The sequence below is a fragment of the Euleptes europaea genome, chromosome 19 (assembly GCF_029931775.1).
Source record: "Euleptes europaea isolate rEulEur1 chromosome 19, rEulEur1.hap1, whole genome shotgun sequence".
Classification (NCBI taxonomy): Eukaryota; Metazoa; Chordata; class Lepidosauria; order Squamata; family Sphaerodactylidae; genus Euleptes; species Euleptes europaea.
Genome location: NC_079330.1, coordinates 821,550 through 842,338, shown reverse-complemented (window position 1 = coordinate 842,338; position 20,789 = coordinate 821,550). Strand labels below are relative to the sequence as shown.

General features: G+C 47.0%; 1 protein-coding gene across 1 annotated transcript; it reads right to left on the bottom strand.

The window, feature by feature from the left end:
• LOC130491685 (protein-arginine deiminase type-3-like) lies at nt 1–19,288 on the bottom strand. Its single transcript, XM_056865472.1, has 16 exons — nt 19,194–19,288; nt 13,947–14,121; nt 12,821–12,890; nt 12,383–12,444; nt 11,625–11,742; nt 10,395–10,520; nt 9,861–10,039; nt 9,044–9,147; nt 8,378–8,501; nt 7,482–7,589; nt 6,514–6,671; nt 5,145–5,277; nt 4,180–4,273; nt 4,022–4,101; nt 1,453–1,578; nt 1–234 (listed from the first exon to the last, which is right to left on the bottom strand). The coding sequence occupies exons 1-16, from the start codon at nt 19,286–19,288 to the stop codon at nt 1–3; spliced, it is 1,986 nt and encodes a 661-aa protein (XP_056721450.1).
• Between the last annotated feature and the right edge of the window lie 1,501 nt (nt 19,289–20,789).

The following is a 20,789-nucleotide window of genomic DNA, read 5'->3' as shown; positions in this document are numbered from 1 at the left end:
TCAGGGGGATATATTCCACCAGTGGAAGGAGAAGGGTTCCCGTCGGACATTGGTGCCACAGTGAACTTCTCCTGACAACTGGTGGTAGGTGAAAAAGTCATCAATAAAGGTCAAGGTCAGGCCCAGCGGATCCAAGAGGGAGCGGACCTTTGCTTCCAGGCAACACTGCCCATCAATGATGGGGCCGAACGGTTTGGGAATGCCCAGGTGTTTCCCCAGCACGAGCATGTTGACCTGCAAGGAGCAGAAGAGCAGCGGTCAGTGCTGGTTTCAGCCAAGAACTTCCCTACTAAGGTTTCCTTGCACCTGAACACCACCTGCTTGCAACCCCCCAGGTTTGGGCCGGACCACGCTCAAGATTTAAACTGCATCAATTGTTATTCTGTCCCCGCAGAGTGTGTGTATATTACACACATACTCCCCTCCCTCCAAGACAAAATAACGTACTGTGGAAAGGAAATAGCTATCAGAGTTCTGTAGATTGTCACTCGACAAGATTTGTTAAGCATTCAAACGACGATTCTTGGGATACTTTGGCAAAGCTGTGCCAGAGAAACTGGTATTAAACCATTTGTCATGTGGGGAGACAGTGCAGCTTTGCCACTATTGTGAGAACAGCACAACAGACACTTTGGTGCTTAATGGCCATTCAACGTTTGTATTAGTATTTGTGTTTTTCTGGCTTAAAGCCACAAATAACAACAACAACAGAAACATTTGCCAAAGAAGCAAATGCTTAAGTGTATCCTGATTTGTGGCTTAGCTCCTCCTGAGTTTCAGTGATGCAACTGCTGAGAATGCAGCAAGATGCCCCTGTTTTTAAAAGGAAGGTGGAGAGGGAGGGTCACTGAAAGAAGAAGAAGAGTTGGTTTTTAGATGCCAAGTTTCTCCCCACAACAGACACCCTGTGAGGTAGGTGGGGCTGAGAGAGCTCTAAGAGAACTGTGACTTGCCCAAGGTCACCCAGCTGGCTTCATGTGGAGGAGTGGGGAGACAAATCCAGATTAGCCTCCACCGCTCATGTGGAGGAGTGGGGGGAATCAACCCCAGTTCTCCAGATCAGAGTCCACCGCTCCAAACCACCGCTCTGAACCACTACACCACGCTGGCTCTCTCTGAGACCTTTGAGAGAACTTTGAGACTTGACCTGGCCCACTGGATCAGGGCGTAGGCCAGCATTTTGTTGGAAAAGGTAGCCAGCCAGGTGCACGTGGGAAATTCACAAGCAAGACAAGATGGGGAGGATGGCTGTCCTGACTGCGTTGTCCTCAGTGCTGTGTATTCACAACCATTTCCCACCAGCTGAAAGCTGCCACAGGCCGAAGGGGAACAACACCCACCCGCCAGTAGGAGCAGGCTAGGGAAGCCCCCACAGAAAGCTTGACTTGGGTGGTGGTGGTGATGTCCCTCCGTGATGGATAAGAAAGGCAGAGGGGTGGGTGGGCGCCTCACCATGTTTGGGAATAAGGCAGTTGCTCTGGAGCCCTCTAGCTCGAAGAGCTGAGGGATGTCGACAATGTCTGCTTCGCTCAGCCCCAGCTTCCGCTTGAGAATGCTGCGGTTCCAGTCAATCCAAGTCTGCAAGAAAAAGAAGCGGGCAGCCATCATGCCCAGTGCCAACCGCCTCAGGGGTCAGGCCAGAGTTGCTTCTCAAAAAACACCCCCGTGTCTACCTCAAGACACACCCCAAGTCTTCGCTCAGGGTCAGCCTCGGTTAACATTTTTCCTCAGGTTACGTTTTACATTTATTGACTAAAATACTGATGCCCTGCCTTTCTTCTTGGACCAAGGCTGCTTCCTCTCAGTGAAATGTAGTATATTCTAGACTAAAGAAAGATAAGGCAGCCTAATGAATGACAAAATGTACCATCGTGAATTCACGAAGTGCTTTTATCACACCATCTCACAAATGATTGCTTTTTGACATAATCAGCTATGCTCCATGTCCAAGCCTGAACTAATGAGAGGTGTGTGTGTTTTTAAACCGCCAGTGTGTTACAGTTTACCTCAGTTTAGCCAGCTGCAGTTTCTGTCAGGCTGTTACCGCACTAGGTACCGTATTCCCAGCGATGTATCAAGAGTTTGGAAATGTTATAAAAAACATCGCTTTAAAAGGGTTTTTGGATGCCACGGCTAAAAAATGGTTGGAAGACATCTTCACAGTTAAAGGGGCCAAACAAAGTGCGAACAGTATTTTTTATAACCGTTTCAAACCCTTAATACGTCGCTGGGAATACATAGAAAGTGCGAACAGTATTTTTTATAACATTTTCAAACTCTTAATACATCGCTGGGAATACCTAGTGCGGTAACAGCCTCAGTATTCACTCTGAAATGGAATCCCCTATGAGGCTTAAGAAAATGTCAACACCTCAACAATGCCACATTTTGCCTGAAGATAAAGCCAGTCTTTTTTTCTCTACCAAATATCAAAACCCCCATGTTTGAACAGAATTATGTTTCAGTCCCATCAGCTGTGAAGCTGTGATAGCTACCGGAAGATATCACTAAACACACGTGGTGGGGCTTTTCATGAAAAGGCACATAAGCTTTAAAAAATGTTTTGTTTCACAATAAACAGTAGTGCCTTTCATTCATGTCCAACCAAGTGACTTTTCACTAGTGGCTTGTTAAAATCTGTATCGAACTAGAATCGAATCTGTATCGAACTAGATTGTCCAGCCCCTTAATTCTCTGTGTGATCCTGGCCCATTCATGGAGGTAAAAAGAAAATTAGGGGGGTTATTTAGTAATACATTTTTTGCAAAGCGCCTCTTGGGTTGGTTTAGGATATTGAAGAAAGTTTTCAAGTGCTATCCATTTTTAATTCAAATGTACTGGGGTTCTCTTTCAAATTTCCTGGAGGATAATAATTTCTAAATTTCAGTTTCTTTGGTAAAAAAAAAATTGGGGGCTCTGGTAATGGGATAGTGACCTTCCCATTCTGGTGGAAGCAGCCCTCACTCTTGGGATGCCTGGATGGAAAATACTGGGACATGTGTACCTACTTGCCTCTCTCAGCAATAACACCTGGCATTTATACAGCACTTTCAGTATCCAAAGTGCTTCGCATGTATGTCCAACAGCCCTGAAAGGTAGGTCAGTGCTATTTCCCCAATATTGCCGATGCTTAGGTGAGGCTGACAGTGGCTTGCTTAAGGCCACTTAATGCTTCCTTCTGCTTCCTTTCCCTATCTTGTATGAATATTCTCTATTAGAACTGACATTTATCTCTGTTTGACAATACTGACATTTCCTTTGGGGAGATTGCTTCTTCCCCCCTTTTCTTTGTATCTCTAAGTCTGGTTCACTCACGCAGGAGAAGGAAGCAGTAGAATGGGCAGCACCGCTGCAGGTGTGGATTCCACATGTGAATGCTCCTTTGCACAAAAATATCCTCCATGGAAAGAGAAAAATAGCCCAACAGGGAAGGGAGTTCTGTTGGCTTGCCATAATATTGTTCAGTTTGCAGGGAGTTTTTAACATAAGGCAGTATGCCAAAATGTGACATTTTTAAGAGCTGCGGCCTGTTCTAAGGCTCTGCTGCTTTGCTCCTCTGCCATGTGTGAACCATATCCCAATCTTTAGAGCATATAATAGTCTATTCCAATACAGCAGGGATTCCCAACATGGTTCCTGTGGCTGCCGTGGCACCAGCTGACACCTTTCCTGGCACCTGCCAAGTGTTTTTAGAAAGTAGCAGGAGCCAGGTGAGCATCTACCCAGCAGGGCTTCTGATTGGCCAGTTGGAGATCTGATTGGCTGTGGAGATTAACATTACGTGTTTCTGCTGTGTAGGTTTTATTCTTTCACCCTCTTTTCTAGTTTATTTTAAAAAACTACTTCTCTTGTCCCCTGTACTTGGGCTTCTTTTTTGTTTATATGTGTGTGTGTCTCTGCCTCCTGTGTGTCTCTGTGTGTGTCTCTGCCTCCCATTAGCTATTGTGAAATGGCTAAATTTTGGGAGGCCACTATCACAGTTCTAAAGTCCTAGATCCAGAAAACTTCAATAAATTGTTACCTGTGCATATTCATTGGCACTGCGCTCGGTTTTGTTTGTTAGGATCTCGTCAATAGTCCTTCTCTTTATTCCCTTTAGGCCTGCAAATAAATTTAACAAATAAGCCCTGTTGACCAAAGAGGGTGACTATCCAGGAAGAAAACACATTCCTGACTCACTTTCAAAGAGCGTGGCATCTCCATAACCTTCTTTCTGCTTCTCTTTGAATAGTTTATAACAGGCAAGGGGGCTGGCAAGAAGCAATCTGAAACCCTGCATGGAGAAAGACAAAGGAGGAAAGCTGGGCAAGATCCAATTAATCTTTGTAATCTCCTACTTTTGTCTGCCTATTATAGCCTGTTGACTTACAGGCTTCTGTAATGCAATGGCTAAGTTGCCTTGATGTCACAGAATGTTCATCAGCTTTCCAACGTCTTAAGCAAAAGGCCACAGAATGTTTACAACCAGAGCAGTTTTTGATTATGAAAGTGAGAGAATGAAATGAAAAGCCCTCCTCCATAAATTGGGCAATTTCACTGACAATAAAGCTTATCAGTGGCTGTTATTATAGCTATAGGGAATCACCAGATTCAGAGGCAATGGGTATTTGAGTACAGAATGCAGAGAAGTGACATCAGGGGAGGGATGCTGCCTTTACACCCTGCTCATGGGCTTGTAAGAAGCATCTGATGCATGGTGTCTGCGTCAAGATGCTGGACTAGATGGACCCTTGGTCTGATCCAGCAGAGCTGTTCCTGTGTTCCTAGGTCAAAACTTCACACCACACCTGAGAACAGCTGTTGGTAGGGTTGCCAGGTCCCTCTTCACCACCAATGGGAGATTTTTGGGGCGGAGCCTGAGGAGGGCGGGGTTTGGGGAAGGGAGGGACTTCAATGCCATAGAGTTCAATTGCCAAAGTGGCCATTTTTCTCCAGGTGATCTGATCACTATCAGCTGGAGATCAGTTGTATTAGCAGGAGATCTCCTGCTACTACCTGGCAGTTGGCAACCCTAACTGTTAGTGACTAGTGGCCCAGGGAGCCCAAAGAAATGGCACGATGGGTTGGTAAAAGCCGTCCCAGGCTAGGATTAATGGAAAACTGAAGCATCTTAAGAATTAAACCATCTTCTTGCAGATCAGTACCTGTCTGTCAGGAGCTGGAACGAAGGTCAAGAATTCATCCACGTGCCCCACGGCAAGCCAGTCAGAAAAGAGTTCCACTGGGGACTGAACTTTCTGGGCATAGAGGAAGTCCCTGACAATTTTGGCCATTCTCCTGCTACCAGGCCTAGGAGGGAAGAAAAGAGAGACAGAGTGTGCGCAAAGTGGAATTAGAACAGAGGAGCTTGAAACCTGAGGTTGGCTTTTCACATTAATACAATTTCATAGGTGCAGAGGCATGCTCATACATTAAGTTCCATGTATTTTGTAATGTAAGAATGCCCAAATGTGTATTGCATCTAGGAACAGAAACAGGGGTTAGCATGCAGAAACAGGTACACACACACACACTTAGATTTTTGAGGATACTCATTCATGCATACCAAAGCTGGAAAACAAATATGCACGTTGCTCTAGGCACACAAAATGGCAATCATGATCTTCCACTATAGGAGGCTGGATCGCTAGACTTGTAATGACTGAACAGGCCTCGCAACTAAAAGCATCCATTGAAAGCAGCCATTTTATCATACTTGGCATCTTTGCCCCTATATAAGCTGGGAAGTTGGAACAGTGTTCCTTAAAAATGCTTTTGCTTTAGCCATATCTCTAGCTAGTCTTGTAAGCTGATACTCTTCTTTTCTATGGATGCTCACATAACTGACAAAGCAGCACCCAGTAACAGAAAACCTCTTGTTTATGCCTTAACAGTATCCTCCTAGTCTCTCTCTCTCTCTCTCTCTCTCTCTCTCTCTCTCTCTCTCTCTCTCTCTCTCTCTCTCTCTCTCAAAAAAGGCCAACAGTGCAATCCTAGGCAGAGTTACCCCACTGATTTGAATGGGCCGAGACTGGAGTACCTCTGCATGGGATTGCACAGTAACAGTGCACTCCTAAGCAGAGGTAGAGCTTTTTTCCCCTGGCACTGCTTGCTGCCATACCAAACGTTAGTCAACGTTAGTTTAAAGGTTTGCCCACACTTTCTCTTGTAGGGGAAAAGGCAAGGTTTTATTTGAAGTACAGTATATTATTTTGTACTGACATGTTAGATTTTTTAAAGAAAGGTGCATGTAACATGTACATGTACACACTCATATAGATCTTGTGTCTGCCTGCATGTGCTCCATAACTATGATACCTTTCCTGTTAGACAACCTCATTTTATCATGGAAACTAATCATGGCTGACCCTGGGATGCTTCTGGTCTCTGGGTCACAGATGTTGGGTGTGTCTCTCCACAGTTCTGAGTTCCTAAGGTCATGCAAAGTCTAAACCACTGGCAAGCCAGAAGCCCAAGAACATACACCCCCACACATTCTCTGGCTATTTAAGGTGCAAAGTGCATTCTTCCTACACTTTAGAAGCTCCTGGGAAACTGCTCCCAATGAGGATTCTCCCCAGAGGATATTTCTTCCCTTCAACAGTCACAGGAGGGCTAACATCCAGATTTCCAAATGAGTCCAGGCTGGAGACATCTTTAGGTTCTCGAGTCACATACCCAAAATCAGGTCCCTTAAAAAAGAATAAAACATTAAAAAGTAGTGTGTGTGCAAGAATTTTAAAAAGGAAGGCATTCCACAGGAAGCTGGATATTTAACTTTTTGTTGGTCTGTAGAAAACTTTTTTTGATGCCAAAGGGGGAGGGTGAAATGCCATTACCCAGCCAAAGAACTCTTTAGGACAGTTGGTGTGGGGTAGAAGGGACTTGGACTGGGAAAACTTCAGATTCCCTCTCAGCAGTGAAGCCCTCTGTAAGCTCTCTGCTCTCCTACTGTAAACAGCCAGCCAGCAGCGTTTAGAGAGAGTGGGGAGATCCAAATTCAAACCCCCACTCAGGCCCAAACTAGACAAGGCATTAGCCCAAGAGTTGGGTCAGGGTTCTCCCAACCCAACTCACCTTCCTCTAAGCCAGAGCGCAGATGTGGGGAACTGATTTCCCCAAGTGCTGATTCAGATTGGGACTGTGGTACCGGGGGAGGAGGGGCTTGTGCCTTCCCCCCTGAACTGTTTTCCTGAGCCGAAACAGCTCTGGGAGTGTTATTTGCCCCCCTTGGAGGCAGATGCAAGGGCACCACGTCTACTTCAGGCTTTCGTTACAAAGCTTAGTAACTTTGGGCCATTCATTCATTCTCTCACCTAATCTGCCTCACAGGATCCTTGAGGATACAAAGGTGGAAATCCCCTCCCTACCCACCCCCAACCTCATTGAAGGAAGGATGGGGTAATAATGTAATATCAGTGTTTCTTTTCTAGGCATCATTAAGGGAAGGAAGGACCACTCCCTAGTTAAGGAAACTACATGCTGAGGAGCCCTTGCCTTACCAGAATCTTCTTAACTGGGAAATACTTAAGTCCTCTGTTCCTGGGAGAGTCAAAGACAACAGGGAACAACTTATGGGGAGCTTCCACATAACCAAACTCCATCTCATCCTGTAGGTAGAAAAATTAGGGTCAATGTTCCCATTCAGATCTCTCTCTCTCTCTCTCTCTCTCCCCCTCTCTCTCCCTCCCCCCCCTCTCTCTCCCTCTCTCTCTCTCTCTCTCTCTCTATCTATCTATCTATCTATCTATCTATCTATCTATCTATCTATCTATCTATCTATCTATCTCATTCCACTTCCCAGGTTGGCAGGTGATTTTCCCTGGGTGGCCACCTTCCTGTATTTGTTTCCTTGTATTGAGATCACTGGTGTCTTTCGTAATTTTAGATACTTGCAAAATATACAAGTAGAGCATATTGGGAACATGCAGATTCTAAAGGTGAGCATCACAACTGCTAATCCAGCAGGTCCCCAAAGAGCCATCTGTCCATCCCCTCCCCTGCATCACATCAAAATCTGTGTTCCACCAAGTCCAGCCAAAATTCACAGATCACAGTCTTCTTCTTTCTGAGCTCAAATTCAGACTGTTCAAACTGCTCCTTCTCTGTAGATAGAATTCTGGTTCTACAGGCAGATGGCCCAGTAATCGATCATGGCCAGGGATGTTTGGGTGATATTTTTTTCAAAGGGAACTGAGGCTAAAACACGTTTTATCAGCCAAACATCCCTGGTGATCAGCAATTCTTATTGCAACAAAGGAAGTCACATGCCTTGTGGTATGAGGCTAGACTTATACGCTTGGATCAACTGGACTTTATGGCTGCTTGGTGGACTAAGTTCTGCTCCCCCCTTGACTTCCTGCTTCAACCCACTGCTGTGCAATCTTAAGGAGGATACCTGGATCCAGCGGTCACGGTGATTGTCTAGCTCTGGGCAAACTGTCAACTTGCAATTGGCTTCCTTGGCCAGAGTTCTCACAGCCTCCACAAAGTCCTTGTTGGATTCCGACCATTTCCCAACGCTGGGAAGAAAAGGAAGAATCAACAAAGAGGGCAGTTCCCTTCCCCTGGGAAGCATCTGTGTGCCTCAACTGCAAATTTAAGCCCATTTCAGATTAGGTTGGCCATCAGGATTCTACCCATTTCCCAAACTTGATTCTTGTCTTGTCACATCTGTTCCCAGCATTCCATAGGAAAATTGTAAGAGAGTCAGCGTGGTGTAGTGGTTAAGAGCGGGGGACTTTAATCTGGAGAGCAGGGTTTGATTTTTCACTCCTCCACACGAAGCCTGCTAGGTGACCTTGGGCTAGTCGCAGTTCTCTCAGAACCTACTTCACAAGGTGTCTGTTGTGGGGAGGGGGAGGGAAGGCCACCTTGTAAACCACCTTGAGACTCCTTAAAGGTAGAGAAAAGTGGGGTGTAAAAACCAACTCTTCTTCTTCTTCTTCTTCTTCTCAATATCCAGTCCAACAGAACAACCAAACAAGCTTCACTTTAAACACTGGCTTTACAATCTTAAGCAATTCTAGCATCTCTAACACTGAGCACTGTTTTCCCTTCTTACCTACAGACAAAGACCTCTAAGGGCTTCTGGGTATTTGGGGTCATTATCCAAGGAGCCACCCGGAAACGCACCGTGTCTGAGAAAACGGGGGTGTCTAGACAATCCTGTGGAAAGCAAACAGGGAGAGATTATATTTTAAAAGCAACGATTAAGAGACCTATGGACTAGGAAGTTGTCTTGTATTGAGTCAGACCATTCTTTCATCTAGTCCCGTTCTGTCCACCATGAAAGCCAATGTCTTTCCGGCATCTTCATGAGCTGGGACCCACAGATGTCCCTGTGCACCAACGACAGTTGTCAGGCAGCTCTCCCACCACTCAGGGTGGCCCATCTGGCATCAACCAGAGCCGGGGCCTTTTCCATCTGGCTCTGTGGAAGGATATCCCAGAAGAGGCGGGGGGGGGGGGGCTCCTTGGAGATCTTCAGGAGGGGCTGCCAGGCCTGCCTGTTTGCCAGGGCTTTTGAGGATGTTTGAATGGCAGGTATCTTTTAAGAAGGGGAAGAGGGAGGCCTTTGGGGTGTGATATTTTATCTTTGGTTTCAACTGGGGATGTTATAACTGTATTATTGTAAGCCACCTTGAACCAAGAAGAAAGACAGGATGTACATGTTTTAATAAACAAATAAATAACATCTCAGAAGAACTTCCCAGTCAGATTGCTAGGCAATGAGCACATGACTTGAAAGCTCGGCCACTGTGCTGTGTCCTGTACCACTATGCTATGGCCACTCCTATAGTAGGCTACATGGGCGGTAAGCAAAGGCTCCCTCCGCTCCACTGCAGACCACATCCCCATTTCCCCCACCAGCACTGTACCTGGCTAGAGACCTCCAAAAGTGTGGCGCTCAAGGAAACCAGGCCATCAAATCCAGCGTCTGGGAAGGCCAGGCCCTCCACAAGGAAGGAAGTCTGCTGTTTCCCACCAGAGCATTTCACTGTATAGGAGAGCTTATCTGACCCCAACACATGCTCATAAGTGGAGAGAGAAGCATTACCTGCAGCAAAACAGAGCACATGGCATAGCATCAAAAGCATTTTCTGAAGACTGGTAAGGCTGAGAGGACAGGAGTTATACAAACATGCAATGTCAGACTCTCTGCCTCCTAAGCAGTTTGATAAATCTGGAATATTCCTTAAGAAATCAGAGAGTGGTTTTAAACTGGTTTAAATGGTCAGGACAGACACTGTCTTGGGCACTTACAATGCAAAAGCATAAGGAAAGGCATCAACGGCTCATGCTTCATCAAGGATGTGAATCATACGCTACCCCTCTGCAGTCCATTAAACCCGCCAGAAGCATCTGTACCTGGCCCTTCCACCAGACATTAGAATAAAGCAATGACATCTCACCACTATCATGGAAAACTCTCAGTTTGGGTGCATCAGACATGGAGACGTAGAGATGAAGTTTATAGTTCTCAAAGACGTCAGCCGGGCCTTCGGTGGTCAGGATCATGAGTGACATGTCTTCTAGGTCTTGGAAAAAAGAGGGAAAGGCTGGGTTGCACAACAGCAGTTCCTCAAAGAAGTCCTGATCAGCCCCAAGTCTGGGGTGGGGGGCTGAGTTTCTAGCTGTCTGTCTGCCCAAGGGAAAGTCTAGTGTAAGCGAAGGTGACTCTTTTGGGCTACCTCTTGAAAACTGTGCTGGGAAATAACCAGTCAAGTCTCTGAAACTGAGATGAGTCTATGAACCTTCTTTTGAAGCCATGAGGGCTGGAGGCACTGGATGGCTACCGTCTCGATTCCTTGGTTTGGGGGTTATTATTTCCGCCATATTGATTAGTATATAAGGGGAGAACAAATTAGTATATAAGGGAAGTGTGCAGACTAGTAGGTGGGCAGGGCCCATTCTCTGGTTATTTATTTATATCTATTTATAAACCCACCTTTCTCCCAACACTTTGGACTCAAGGCAGGTATGACAAGATTAAAAACAACCCACACCAAAGGCAGAAAAGCCAACACAAAATAAAAACCATCTCCTTTCAGTCCTAGACCAAGAAGAGTCCCCATAGATCCTCCTAAACAGCTCCTGGCTATATCTCTCTTGAACACTACTAAGGCAGGGATTTCCTTACACTTTCAGGGAGGTAGCTCCAAAGCAAGGAGGCTGGGAAAGAAGGACCCCGAGGGGCAGTTCTCCAAGAATGTGGCTCCCAGGTCAAGACAGGTCAAAACTGAGCCTGGAAACCTCCAGGCAGCCAATCTAGCTTCTGAGCAACATGAGCACAATAGCTCACCACTGATTACAAATGGGCCACTGCATTTTGAACCCACTGAAGTTTCCCAACTGATTTCAAGGGCAGCCCTACACAGAGCAAACAGCACATCACAGTAGTTCTAAGTTTGCTGTGTTGTGAAACTGAGTGGCCAGAGTGAGTCAAGAAAGGGAGATCACTGCATGAGGTAGCAGATAAGAGACCTGGTTATTTATCTTGACTGCTGTCAGCCACCTTAGCACGATGTCTGTCCAGGAATGGCTGGAAGAGGCACGAGGGAACTGAAAGATAGTTTTTCCTGCCTGCAAATTGTGCCCCCTCTCCCCGGCTGCATAATGTAACCCTTGGCCCTAGTGAATACCTGCAGAGGATTGCACGTGTGAGTAAGCACTGTCCATGTTCCCAGAGTTTGGGCCATCCCTATCACAATTCACCAGCAAAACAGCTCCTTTTCCATTGGGGCCCCAGGTCCATTTTTTCTGTTGAGGAAAGGGAGAAAGGGGAAGAAAAGATCCCATGAGGGTGTTTTGACTCTCCCCTTCCCAGAGCGAGGGCTTGGTGCTCAGGGGCTGTTGAGGGGAGACTGAGCTCACTGCTCCTCATTCCAGTTCCATGCATGTTTTTGTGCAGATCTCTTTCCAGGGTGAAGTCCCTTGACAGGAATTCCCCCTACCCCACCCCATTTAGAGGTCATTATTATTCAAAACTGCCCATGGATGCGCATAATTTGAACAGATCTTGTAAAACAATGAGAAACACTTCAAACATTGTGACTCATCACTTTGCTCTTCCCCAAACACTTTGCTCTTCCCTGTCATAATGGGGTTGTATGCCAGAACATTCATGAGACCTGGTTTCACATAGGAAACATTTTGGTCCCATCGGTTGGAGAAGATTTTGCAAGCTTAACCTTATAGAAGGCTGCTCAAAAGGCGGTATCACCTTCTTTATACCTGAATTGGGCAGCGTTCTTCATGTGAACTTCATTCAGTTTTCTGGCTCACAGATGCTGTGTAGAGAACGCAGACTGCCTGTGGTTGCATGGACCCCTTGGATTTGAACCTGGATGCAGAAGCGCTCTGTGCCTCAACCCCCAGGGAATAAGAATTCATCTGTTACCTTGTTGGTTGCATTGGTCTGTACCACTCCATTTCGGTTGGTATCAACATCCAGAGAAATAGCTAAGATAGAGCCAAAATTAAAATATCGGTTATCTTCTCCTAGCCACATCTTTGATTCCCCACTCCTCCACGTGAAGCCTGCTGGGTGACCTTGTGCCAGTCATAGTTCTCTCCGAACTTTCTCAGCCCCACCTACCTCACAAGCTGTCTGTTGTGAAAAGGAGGGGGAGGGAAGGTGATTGTAAGCCACTTTGAGACTCCTTATGGAAGAGAAAAAGTAGGGTATAGAAACCAACTCTTATTATTATTATTATTATTCCTGGAGACACTGGTGTGAGATACCAGTTCTTCCATTTCTGCAAGATCTGAATTAGGACTACATTCTGCAGGAATGCAGAACTGCATTGCAACATCTCAGAGTCATCTTATTACTTACCCATGCAAGTGAGGTACAGCCAAGCACTGGAAAGCGTCTCTCCTGCTGGACCATAATAGGAAACTTTAACCTACAAGAAGATAAAACACTTGCTCACATTCAGCAGCAACTAAATCTTACGTCCACCTGAGGCTTAAATTTTCTTTTGCTCACTTAGGTCTGTAAATGAATGTATAACAGTGACTCGGGTGCTGGGAAGGGGAGCCATTAAAGGGGGGATCAGAGATGTTTCAACCCAGAAGCACAAAGTAGGAACCAGTGGCTGAAGAAAAGGGCCCTGTGCCAGCGTGCCACTTTGGAGAACGGGGTGTGATGCCTGGTCCTCCTTTTTCAAAACGGTCCTCCAACAACCTATGTGCTATTCAAGGAGGTACGTCTCAAGAACCCTGTTCTCTAGTGCAGGAGTCCCCGAAGAGATGCCCATGGGCACCACGTTGCCCACCAGCACCTTTCTAGGTGCCCACCATGTGTTTTTAGAAAGTGGGAAGGGTCAAGTGAGGCTTCCCCCCAGCAAGGGTTCTGTCAGGCTATTGGAGATTTGATCAGCTGTGTGCAGGTTTTTTTTTAAAAGTTGCTTTTACAGCAGCTGCCATCACAGAACAAGGATCTTCATTGTGTGACCGAAGGTAAGTTGCAGTAGCCATCTTGTGATGGGCTCCACCTCCTGTGGGAGCCATTTTATGGCTGCACCCATCATGCTGTGTCAGAACTCCAGAGGTGCCCTGCCCATAGGCTGAAAAAGGTGGGGATCCCTGCTGTAGCGTATCTGGTCTTCCCATCACCACCACCACCTCATGCCCAGAGGGTAACCAAGAAAAGACTGAGGCCCTAGCCAGACACTCTTCAGAGGAATTTGCCAGACACCAGCAAGGTAGGGATGGTGCAAACCAGGACTGGTGGGCAAGGCCAGGAGACTCAGGATGATGCCTAGGAGAAGTGGAGGGGGGCTTGCTTCCCAACAGCACTGAAGCAGGAGCAAGCAACTTATGGGTGAGAGACCCCCAGTCTAGACCCAGTGGCCTAGAGTGGCCAAGTAACCAAGCAAACTTCTGACCCCTAAGCCTACCACTTGCTTCCAGGAGGTATCCGGTGACTCATGAAGTTTTCTCATGATACCTGTGCTCACCTTGTTATCGTTGACAGCGCTGCTGGGGCCATTCATGGCCACGATGACCTCCACACCAGAGTTCAGGGGCCATCGTGATGCACTTGGTGTGACAAGCTTTGGATCGTAGATTACAGAGACTCTGAGATCAGTGGTTCCCTGGACCACAAAATCTGTGGCACCCTCTGGGATGGATCTAGTGCCAAAACAAATTATTGAGGGAAGCATTCAGTTGCAAAAGGTGTCACAGTGAAATCAGAGGCAAGATTCTTTGAATCTGGCAGCAGAAGCACCAGTTAATTAGCCAGTCTTGCCCTGTTGTGCTGCTGATTTCTATGATCTTCAGGCCCTGATGGGCAGGAGGCCCTGGAGAAGTCGTTCCACAAGTGCAAGCTGTGGAAACAGACCTTGTGTTTATCCCGAGGAAGGGCAGAATTCGAGCCAAAGCCTATTCTGGGCTAGAGACAGTTTGATCTGTGGTGGTTGCTCTGTGTTGATGCATGCCAGTGAACATGATGCTGGGTTTTTGAATACGCATGTGTGAATCAGAGAGAAAAGCATCTGACAGTGCCACTTTATTCCAGGTGAACACACATGTAAGAGACCAAAATAAGACTTCTTTCCTCCCTTGAAATTAACTGTACTCTTTCTCCAGTAGAACGCTTCATTCTGATTTCACTCCTGAGATTTAAAATGTGCAACTGCAGGCCTGCATCTTAAAATATGGTAAATATTTGTGTGGTTTCTTTTTCTTTTGGGCCTTAATCGTAAGTCTTTTCTGAATGGCTGTTTCGCTTGCCGTCACTTGAAACCATGGGCAAAATGCAGGAAAATGCAGGGGGAGAGCGAGGCAACCTCTGACGGTCGGAAACAGCATGCATAATCAATAGGGTTGCCAGGTCCCTCTTTGCCACCGGCAGAAGGTTTTTGGGGCGGAGCCTGAGGAGGGTGGGGTTTGGGGAGGGGAGGGACTTCAATGCCATAGAGTCCAATTGCCAAAGCAGCCGTTTTCTCCAGGGGAACTGATCTCTGTCACCTGGAGATCAGTTGTAATAGCAGGAGATCTCCAACTAGTACCTGGAAGTTGCTGCCAAAAAGCCACAGACTCAATCCTTTAAAGTACAAGATTTTAATATCAACAGATATTAAGCAATAATTCTATTCACTGCATTATTACAAAAGACTGTATAACTATGTGAACTATTACAATAATAATAAACCAACTAGTGAAGTCAAATTACATATCCCAACAGGTATATACCATGCATATACCAGGTATGTATCACAAAGTTCATTCCTATCAAGTTCTAATAATAATATTTTGTCCCAATAGGACTAATCTTCTATATGTTCTTTTTCCAGATGTCAGGCAGAAGAGGAAGGCGGCCGTTTCTGTTCTTCTTCAGTTCCTCCTCTGACACTTTATTTCTCCAGTCGGTATAAATTTTATATGTTATACAATTCCATTCAACAAACTCCTTCTGCCTTCAAGAGGCTAGTGTGATTTCATAAAGTTCCTGGGTTCCCCTAATGGGAGGTTGGCAACCCTGATGATCAACACATAGACCCAATATCATCGGAGGGGTGACTCCGAGTGAAACAGCCATGCGGGAAAAAAGAACTTGCTGTGCTAGTCTGCTAATGAGCGGACACTTTCCTTTCACCTTCTGTTCTTATTTCACAAGCCCAAAAAGAGTTTTGAGGCCATCCATGTTTAAACTACTTAAGTAAAAATTATAACAATTTCATAGATAATGATACTTTCCCTAGGTGCAGTATTTCATACCTTCTAAGAACATGACGGGTATCAATCAGCCTTTACAAAGCAAAACTTCTCTGTGGGATCTGTGTTTTGCATGGCTGCATGCTAATCTTTCCGTCAACCCTTTCAGGAGAAAAAGAGAGAATAAAAGGGAGAGAGAAGAAAAAGAAAAACAGAACGAGAGCCAGACAGACAGAAAGGCAAAGAAAAAAGAAGAAGAGAGAAAGTATGTAAATCCAGGCAATTAGTGTATGTGCCCTGGAAACAGTTAGATTCAAGTCCAACAGTTTAGAACAACCTCCCCAGGGCTGAATAGGGACTTAGGATTCGTATCTCACTCCAGATGCTAACCCTCCCCCAGCATTTCCCCTCTGCTCTAATCAAGCAGATTTCATTTTGCATTGTACCTCTGCATCCTGAGTTCCTTCTTTCCAACACCCCTCCCCACCTTCTGACTAGGATAAAAGGATTCAGAGGTCTCCAATTCTACCCCACTCGGTCTGATGAAGGGAACTCTGGCCCTGAAACCCTTATTGGTCTCTAAGGTGCTGCCAGACTCCAATCTAACTGCCCCGTAAAAGGATATGTAGAACCTTTATGCAATAGAGAAAGTAATCTTTCCGCTACTCTCTCTCTCTGCCCCCTCTGTCTCTGCTCCATCAATGCCTTGCAGCTACTTGTAAAGAGAGATATTAATCTGTCAGCATGCAGAATTTAACAGGGGAAAGAAAGAGGCAATATATCTAGCCATAAACCCCTGTAATAGCTTCTTCTCTTGCAGTTGGTTCCGCTAGATTTATGATCTGTAGCCATTAGGGTTGCCAACTGCCAGGTAGTAGCAGGAGATTTCCTGCTAATTCAGCTGATCTCCAGCTGATAGAGATCAGATCACCTGGAGAAAAATGGCAGCTTTGGCAATTGAGCTCTATGGCGCTGAGGTCCCTCCCCAAACCCCGCCCTCCTTAGGCCCCCCCAAAAAAATCTCCCGTCGGTGGCAAAGAGGGACCTGGCAACCCTAGTAGCCATGCAGCCAATAACCATATTCCTGAAGCTGGTTCTGTCTGGAGGAGTGGTTACGGGGGAGGGGGGAATCTCAGTAACAATTGATCCTCAGACTACAGAGATCAGTGCCCCGTGGAGGAAAGGGCAGGGCAAACTGATTTCCATCACATCCCCACTGAGCTCCCTCCTGTCCCCGAACTCCACCCTGCCAGCCAGGGTGGCATGCAAAGGGCTGCCCTCCCCCATTTTATCCTCACCTTTGAGGTGTGTTGGGCTGAAAGAGAGTGACTGAGCCAAAGACATGTGAGCTTTATGGCTGAAGGGGGATTTGACCCCAGATCTCCCAGGTCAACACTCTGACCACCTCAGCATACTACTGCTGAGTGAAACTCCCTCTTGGGAGTGAGGATGGGCCGTCTTAATATGAAACATATCTGGAGAAAAGCTCCAGAATGTCACCATCTGCACAATGTCCCACTTGCCCAGGGCTGCTCCCAGAGTGGTTCAAGACAAGCGTCACTATTGACATCATAATGGAATGACTGAGGACCATCAACCCATGTCAAAATCTTGGTTCAAGCCCATTTAAAACTGCATGTCTGTCTTCCATGCATAGCCGCCAACAGTGGGACAGGAGCTGTAAAACACTTTCAGACACCCACGTGAAATCCATCTAAGGATTTAAAACTGTGTGCAGGGCGGCTGCCACCACCGTAGGGAGGGTTGCCAAGTGCCAGGTAGTAGCAGGAGATCTCCTGCTAACTCAACTGATCTCCAGCCGATAGAGATCACATCACCTGGAGAAAAATGGCCAGTTTGGCAATTGAACTCTATGGCATTGAAGTCCCTCCCCTCCCCAAATCCCACCCTCCTTAGGCTCCACCCCCAAAATCTCCTGCTGGTGGCGAAGAGGGACCTGGCAACCCTAACCGTAGGACATCCTTCTTCGCTTGCACAGTATGATTTGCAACCAGTTACTCATGTGAAAGTCTGCAGCCTGATGTCATCATAGACAGAAATAGCACCTGGTTCCCAGGGGTGTGCACTTTTTGTGTGTGTCTCTAAAGTCTTTTTATGTTGAGTGCTTGAGTCCCCACCCCCCCATATATAAGGAGTTCAACGTAAAGCTAGACCTGATCCTCTTGAAAATGTACACCTTCCCCTGCTCAGAAACAAGGGCAATGTTTCTTATCAGGGTCAGGATCCAGAATTTCGGATTCAGAGCTCAGATCCTGCAGGACTTTAACTACTTCCTGGGTTGCATGCAGAGGCTGGAAATGATCAGAAGACCCAGGCCCTGGTCATGGTACAGGGAACCGGGGCCATTTATGCAGGGCTGTTTCCCCGCGATCACCCTCGTTGACTGCTTTAGGGCTTCCTTTTGATTATGCATGCCTTTGCCAACCGTCAGAGGTCGCCTCGCACTCCCCGCGTGTTTCCGTGTGTTTTGGCCGCGTTTTCCAGATTCTGGCTAAAACAGCATCTGGAAAATGCAGGCAAAATGCACGGAAACGCACAGGGAGAGCAAGGCGACCTCAGATGGTCAGGAAAGGCATGAAACCTCTGTGTAAAAAAGGTGTAAAAAAAGGTCCCCTGTGCAAGCACTGGGTCATTCCTGACCCATGGGGTGGCGTCACATCCCGACGTTTCCTAGGCAGACTTTGTTTGCGGGGTGGTTTGCCAGTGCCTTCCCCAGTCATCTTCCCTTTACCCCCAGCAAGCTGGGTACTCATTTGACCGACCTCGGAAGGATGGTAGGCTGGGTCCACCTTGAGCTGGCTACCTGAAACCAACTTCCGTTGGGATCAAACTCAGGTCATGAGCAGAGCTTGGACTGCAGTACTGCAGCTTACCACTCTGCGCCACGGGGCTCCTATAACCTCTGTGTACCTCTCGCTTATTTGGGGACAAACAAGAGGGTGGGCTATTGCCACAATGCTCTAATGATCAACTTTTCTGGGGCATTCCAGGAATAGGAGAAGAAGGAGAAGAGTGGGTTTTTATATGCCGACTTTCTCTACCACTTAAGGGAGAATCAAACCAGCTTCAACAGACACCCTGTGCGGTAGGTGAGGATGAGAGAGTGTTACTAGCCCAATGTCACCCAGCTGGCTTCATGTGGAAGAAGGGGAAACAAACCCGGTCCTCCAGATTAGAGTCCACTGCTCCAAACCAACGCTCTTAACCACTACACCACGCTGGCTCTCAATAATATTAACAACATTGTGCAGAGAGTTGGACTAGATGGCCCTTGAGGCCTCTATGTTGCTATAACAACAATATTTAACAGCATTTATATAGAACTTTTTCCTATGTGCCCCAATAATAATCCTTACAATCACCCTGTAAAGTAGGCCCATACGCTGTGGAAGGGAAGCGGGGGCCAAGGAAGAGGCACTTTGGCAAGGGCTGTCCCAGACAGCTCCTGGCTGAACGAGTGTCCACGTGGCGCATGCTCTTCCCTGTCACACAGCAAAAGTGTCCTTTCAGCCGCCATCACTTACCCGCCGACGTCCAGAGAGATTTCTGTTCCCATCACACAGACAGCATAGGTGGGCTGCTCGGTGGAGACCCTGAGGACTCGTTGCTTGGTTGTCATTGTCTCCTCTCGGAGAAGGTGGTCAAAGGGAATGAAGGCTTCTCCGGTGCGCCTGGGCTGTTTATGGCCAAACAGGAGCGACTGGCTTGAAGATCATGGGAGTTTTGCCCCTCCTTGTTCTCTCCCTGTGCAGGTAGAGCTTTATATAGTTGGGGATGGGAGAGGGGGAGGTGCCAGTTCTCCCCCAGAATCCAGCCTGCCGCCTGCCTTCCGTAGGTTTTAAGGACTGGGTGTGCTACATCATCACCAGGGAGGTCATCACACATTCAGACACAAAAAGGGCTGGTCCCCTCCTGTAGAAATGCTATAATTTAGCAATTCACACTTCCTGTAATATTACTCAGGGAATCTGGCTGCTAACAGGTGGTGTGCTTGGTCTGAAAGGGAAGCAGGACTACCGTATGAAATGAACCAGACTTAGGGGTTGCCTCATTTCACCAGGGGCCTGTTCATTCTGAAGAAGCCACCAACAAATCCCTCGCTTTGGCTTCGGTGGCTGGTCTTGAATGCTCAGGGAGACATATGGGTCGATGGGTGGGCTGCCATCACCCCACTGTGGGATTCCTGGACAGCAAGATTTTATTTGTTTGCAAAGTATCCTAGTTCACTACAGGAAGTTCTCAATGTGACACAAAACAATGGAACTAGAACTTCAATGCAACTAATGTTAAGAAAATACCAAATACTGTGTTAAATATCACAGAGACAGAGGAAACAAACTGTCCCTATGTTAAAATCCTGACAGGACAGGTCCCTTGTCACCTAAGTTTCAATAAAGAGTGTAGGGAGGGCCTCCTTGAATGGCACATGCCACAGTTTGAGTAGAAACTCAAATATAACACTCCTATAGCATTATTGGGAGGGCCTATAGGCAAACGTAGATTGTGCGACTGTCGCTATTTCTAGCCCCCCGCTTCCCCTGCAGATGGAACAGCAGCTAGTGACTGCTTGAGAAGCAGCATGTCTCTCCCTTGCCGGATCCCAGGGCTGTGTAAAGATGTCCCGCTGGCATAGAGTACAGTGCTGGAAGACACCGCCAGACCACCCTGACAGCCTGGGGCCTGAATGAAGAAGACAAGGAGCCAACGTTCACCTCAAGACGCGACCTGGAGGCTTAAGCCCCAAGGAGGCAGATTTTGTTTAAACATCAGGAGGAGCCTCCAACGGCAGGTAAACTGCTTTGGGGGCCTTGCGGGAGCCTCCTTTCTTAGAGCTTTCCAAGACAAAATAATAATTGGAGAGGTGTTTTCTGGGGACTCTTTAGGCAGGAGGATGACTGATGGAAGGTTGGATGCATCCCATGGCCAGCCAGTCGCCTAGGGCTGGCTGGGTCCAGGTAGAGCTTGGAGATCTCCTGGGATTGCGATTGATCTCCACACTGCCGAAATCAGTTTCCCTGGAGGATGGAGTCTGTTGTATTACCCCACCGACACCCCTCAAATCTTGCCCTTCCAAGGCTCCGTGTCTAAATCCGCAGGAATCTCCCAACCTGAAGCTGGCG

Bases quoted from the DNA above. Each gene is read 5' to 3' on its own strand.
- LOC130491685 (XM_056865472.1), bottom strand. From the start codon at position 19,288: ATGACAACCAAGCAACGAGTCCTCAGGGTCTCCACCGAGCAGCCCACC. The intron at 12,445-12,820 runs GTAAGTAATAAG...GCTCTATCTTAG, and splicing joins GCTGTACCTCACTTGCATGG to CTATTTCTCTGGATGTTGAT. The intron at 8,502-9,043 runs GTAAGAAGGGAA...TTTTCTTCCCAG, and splicing joins TTAGAGGTCTTTGTCTGTAG to CGTTGGGAAATGGTCGGAAT.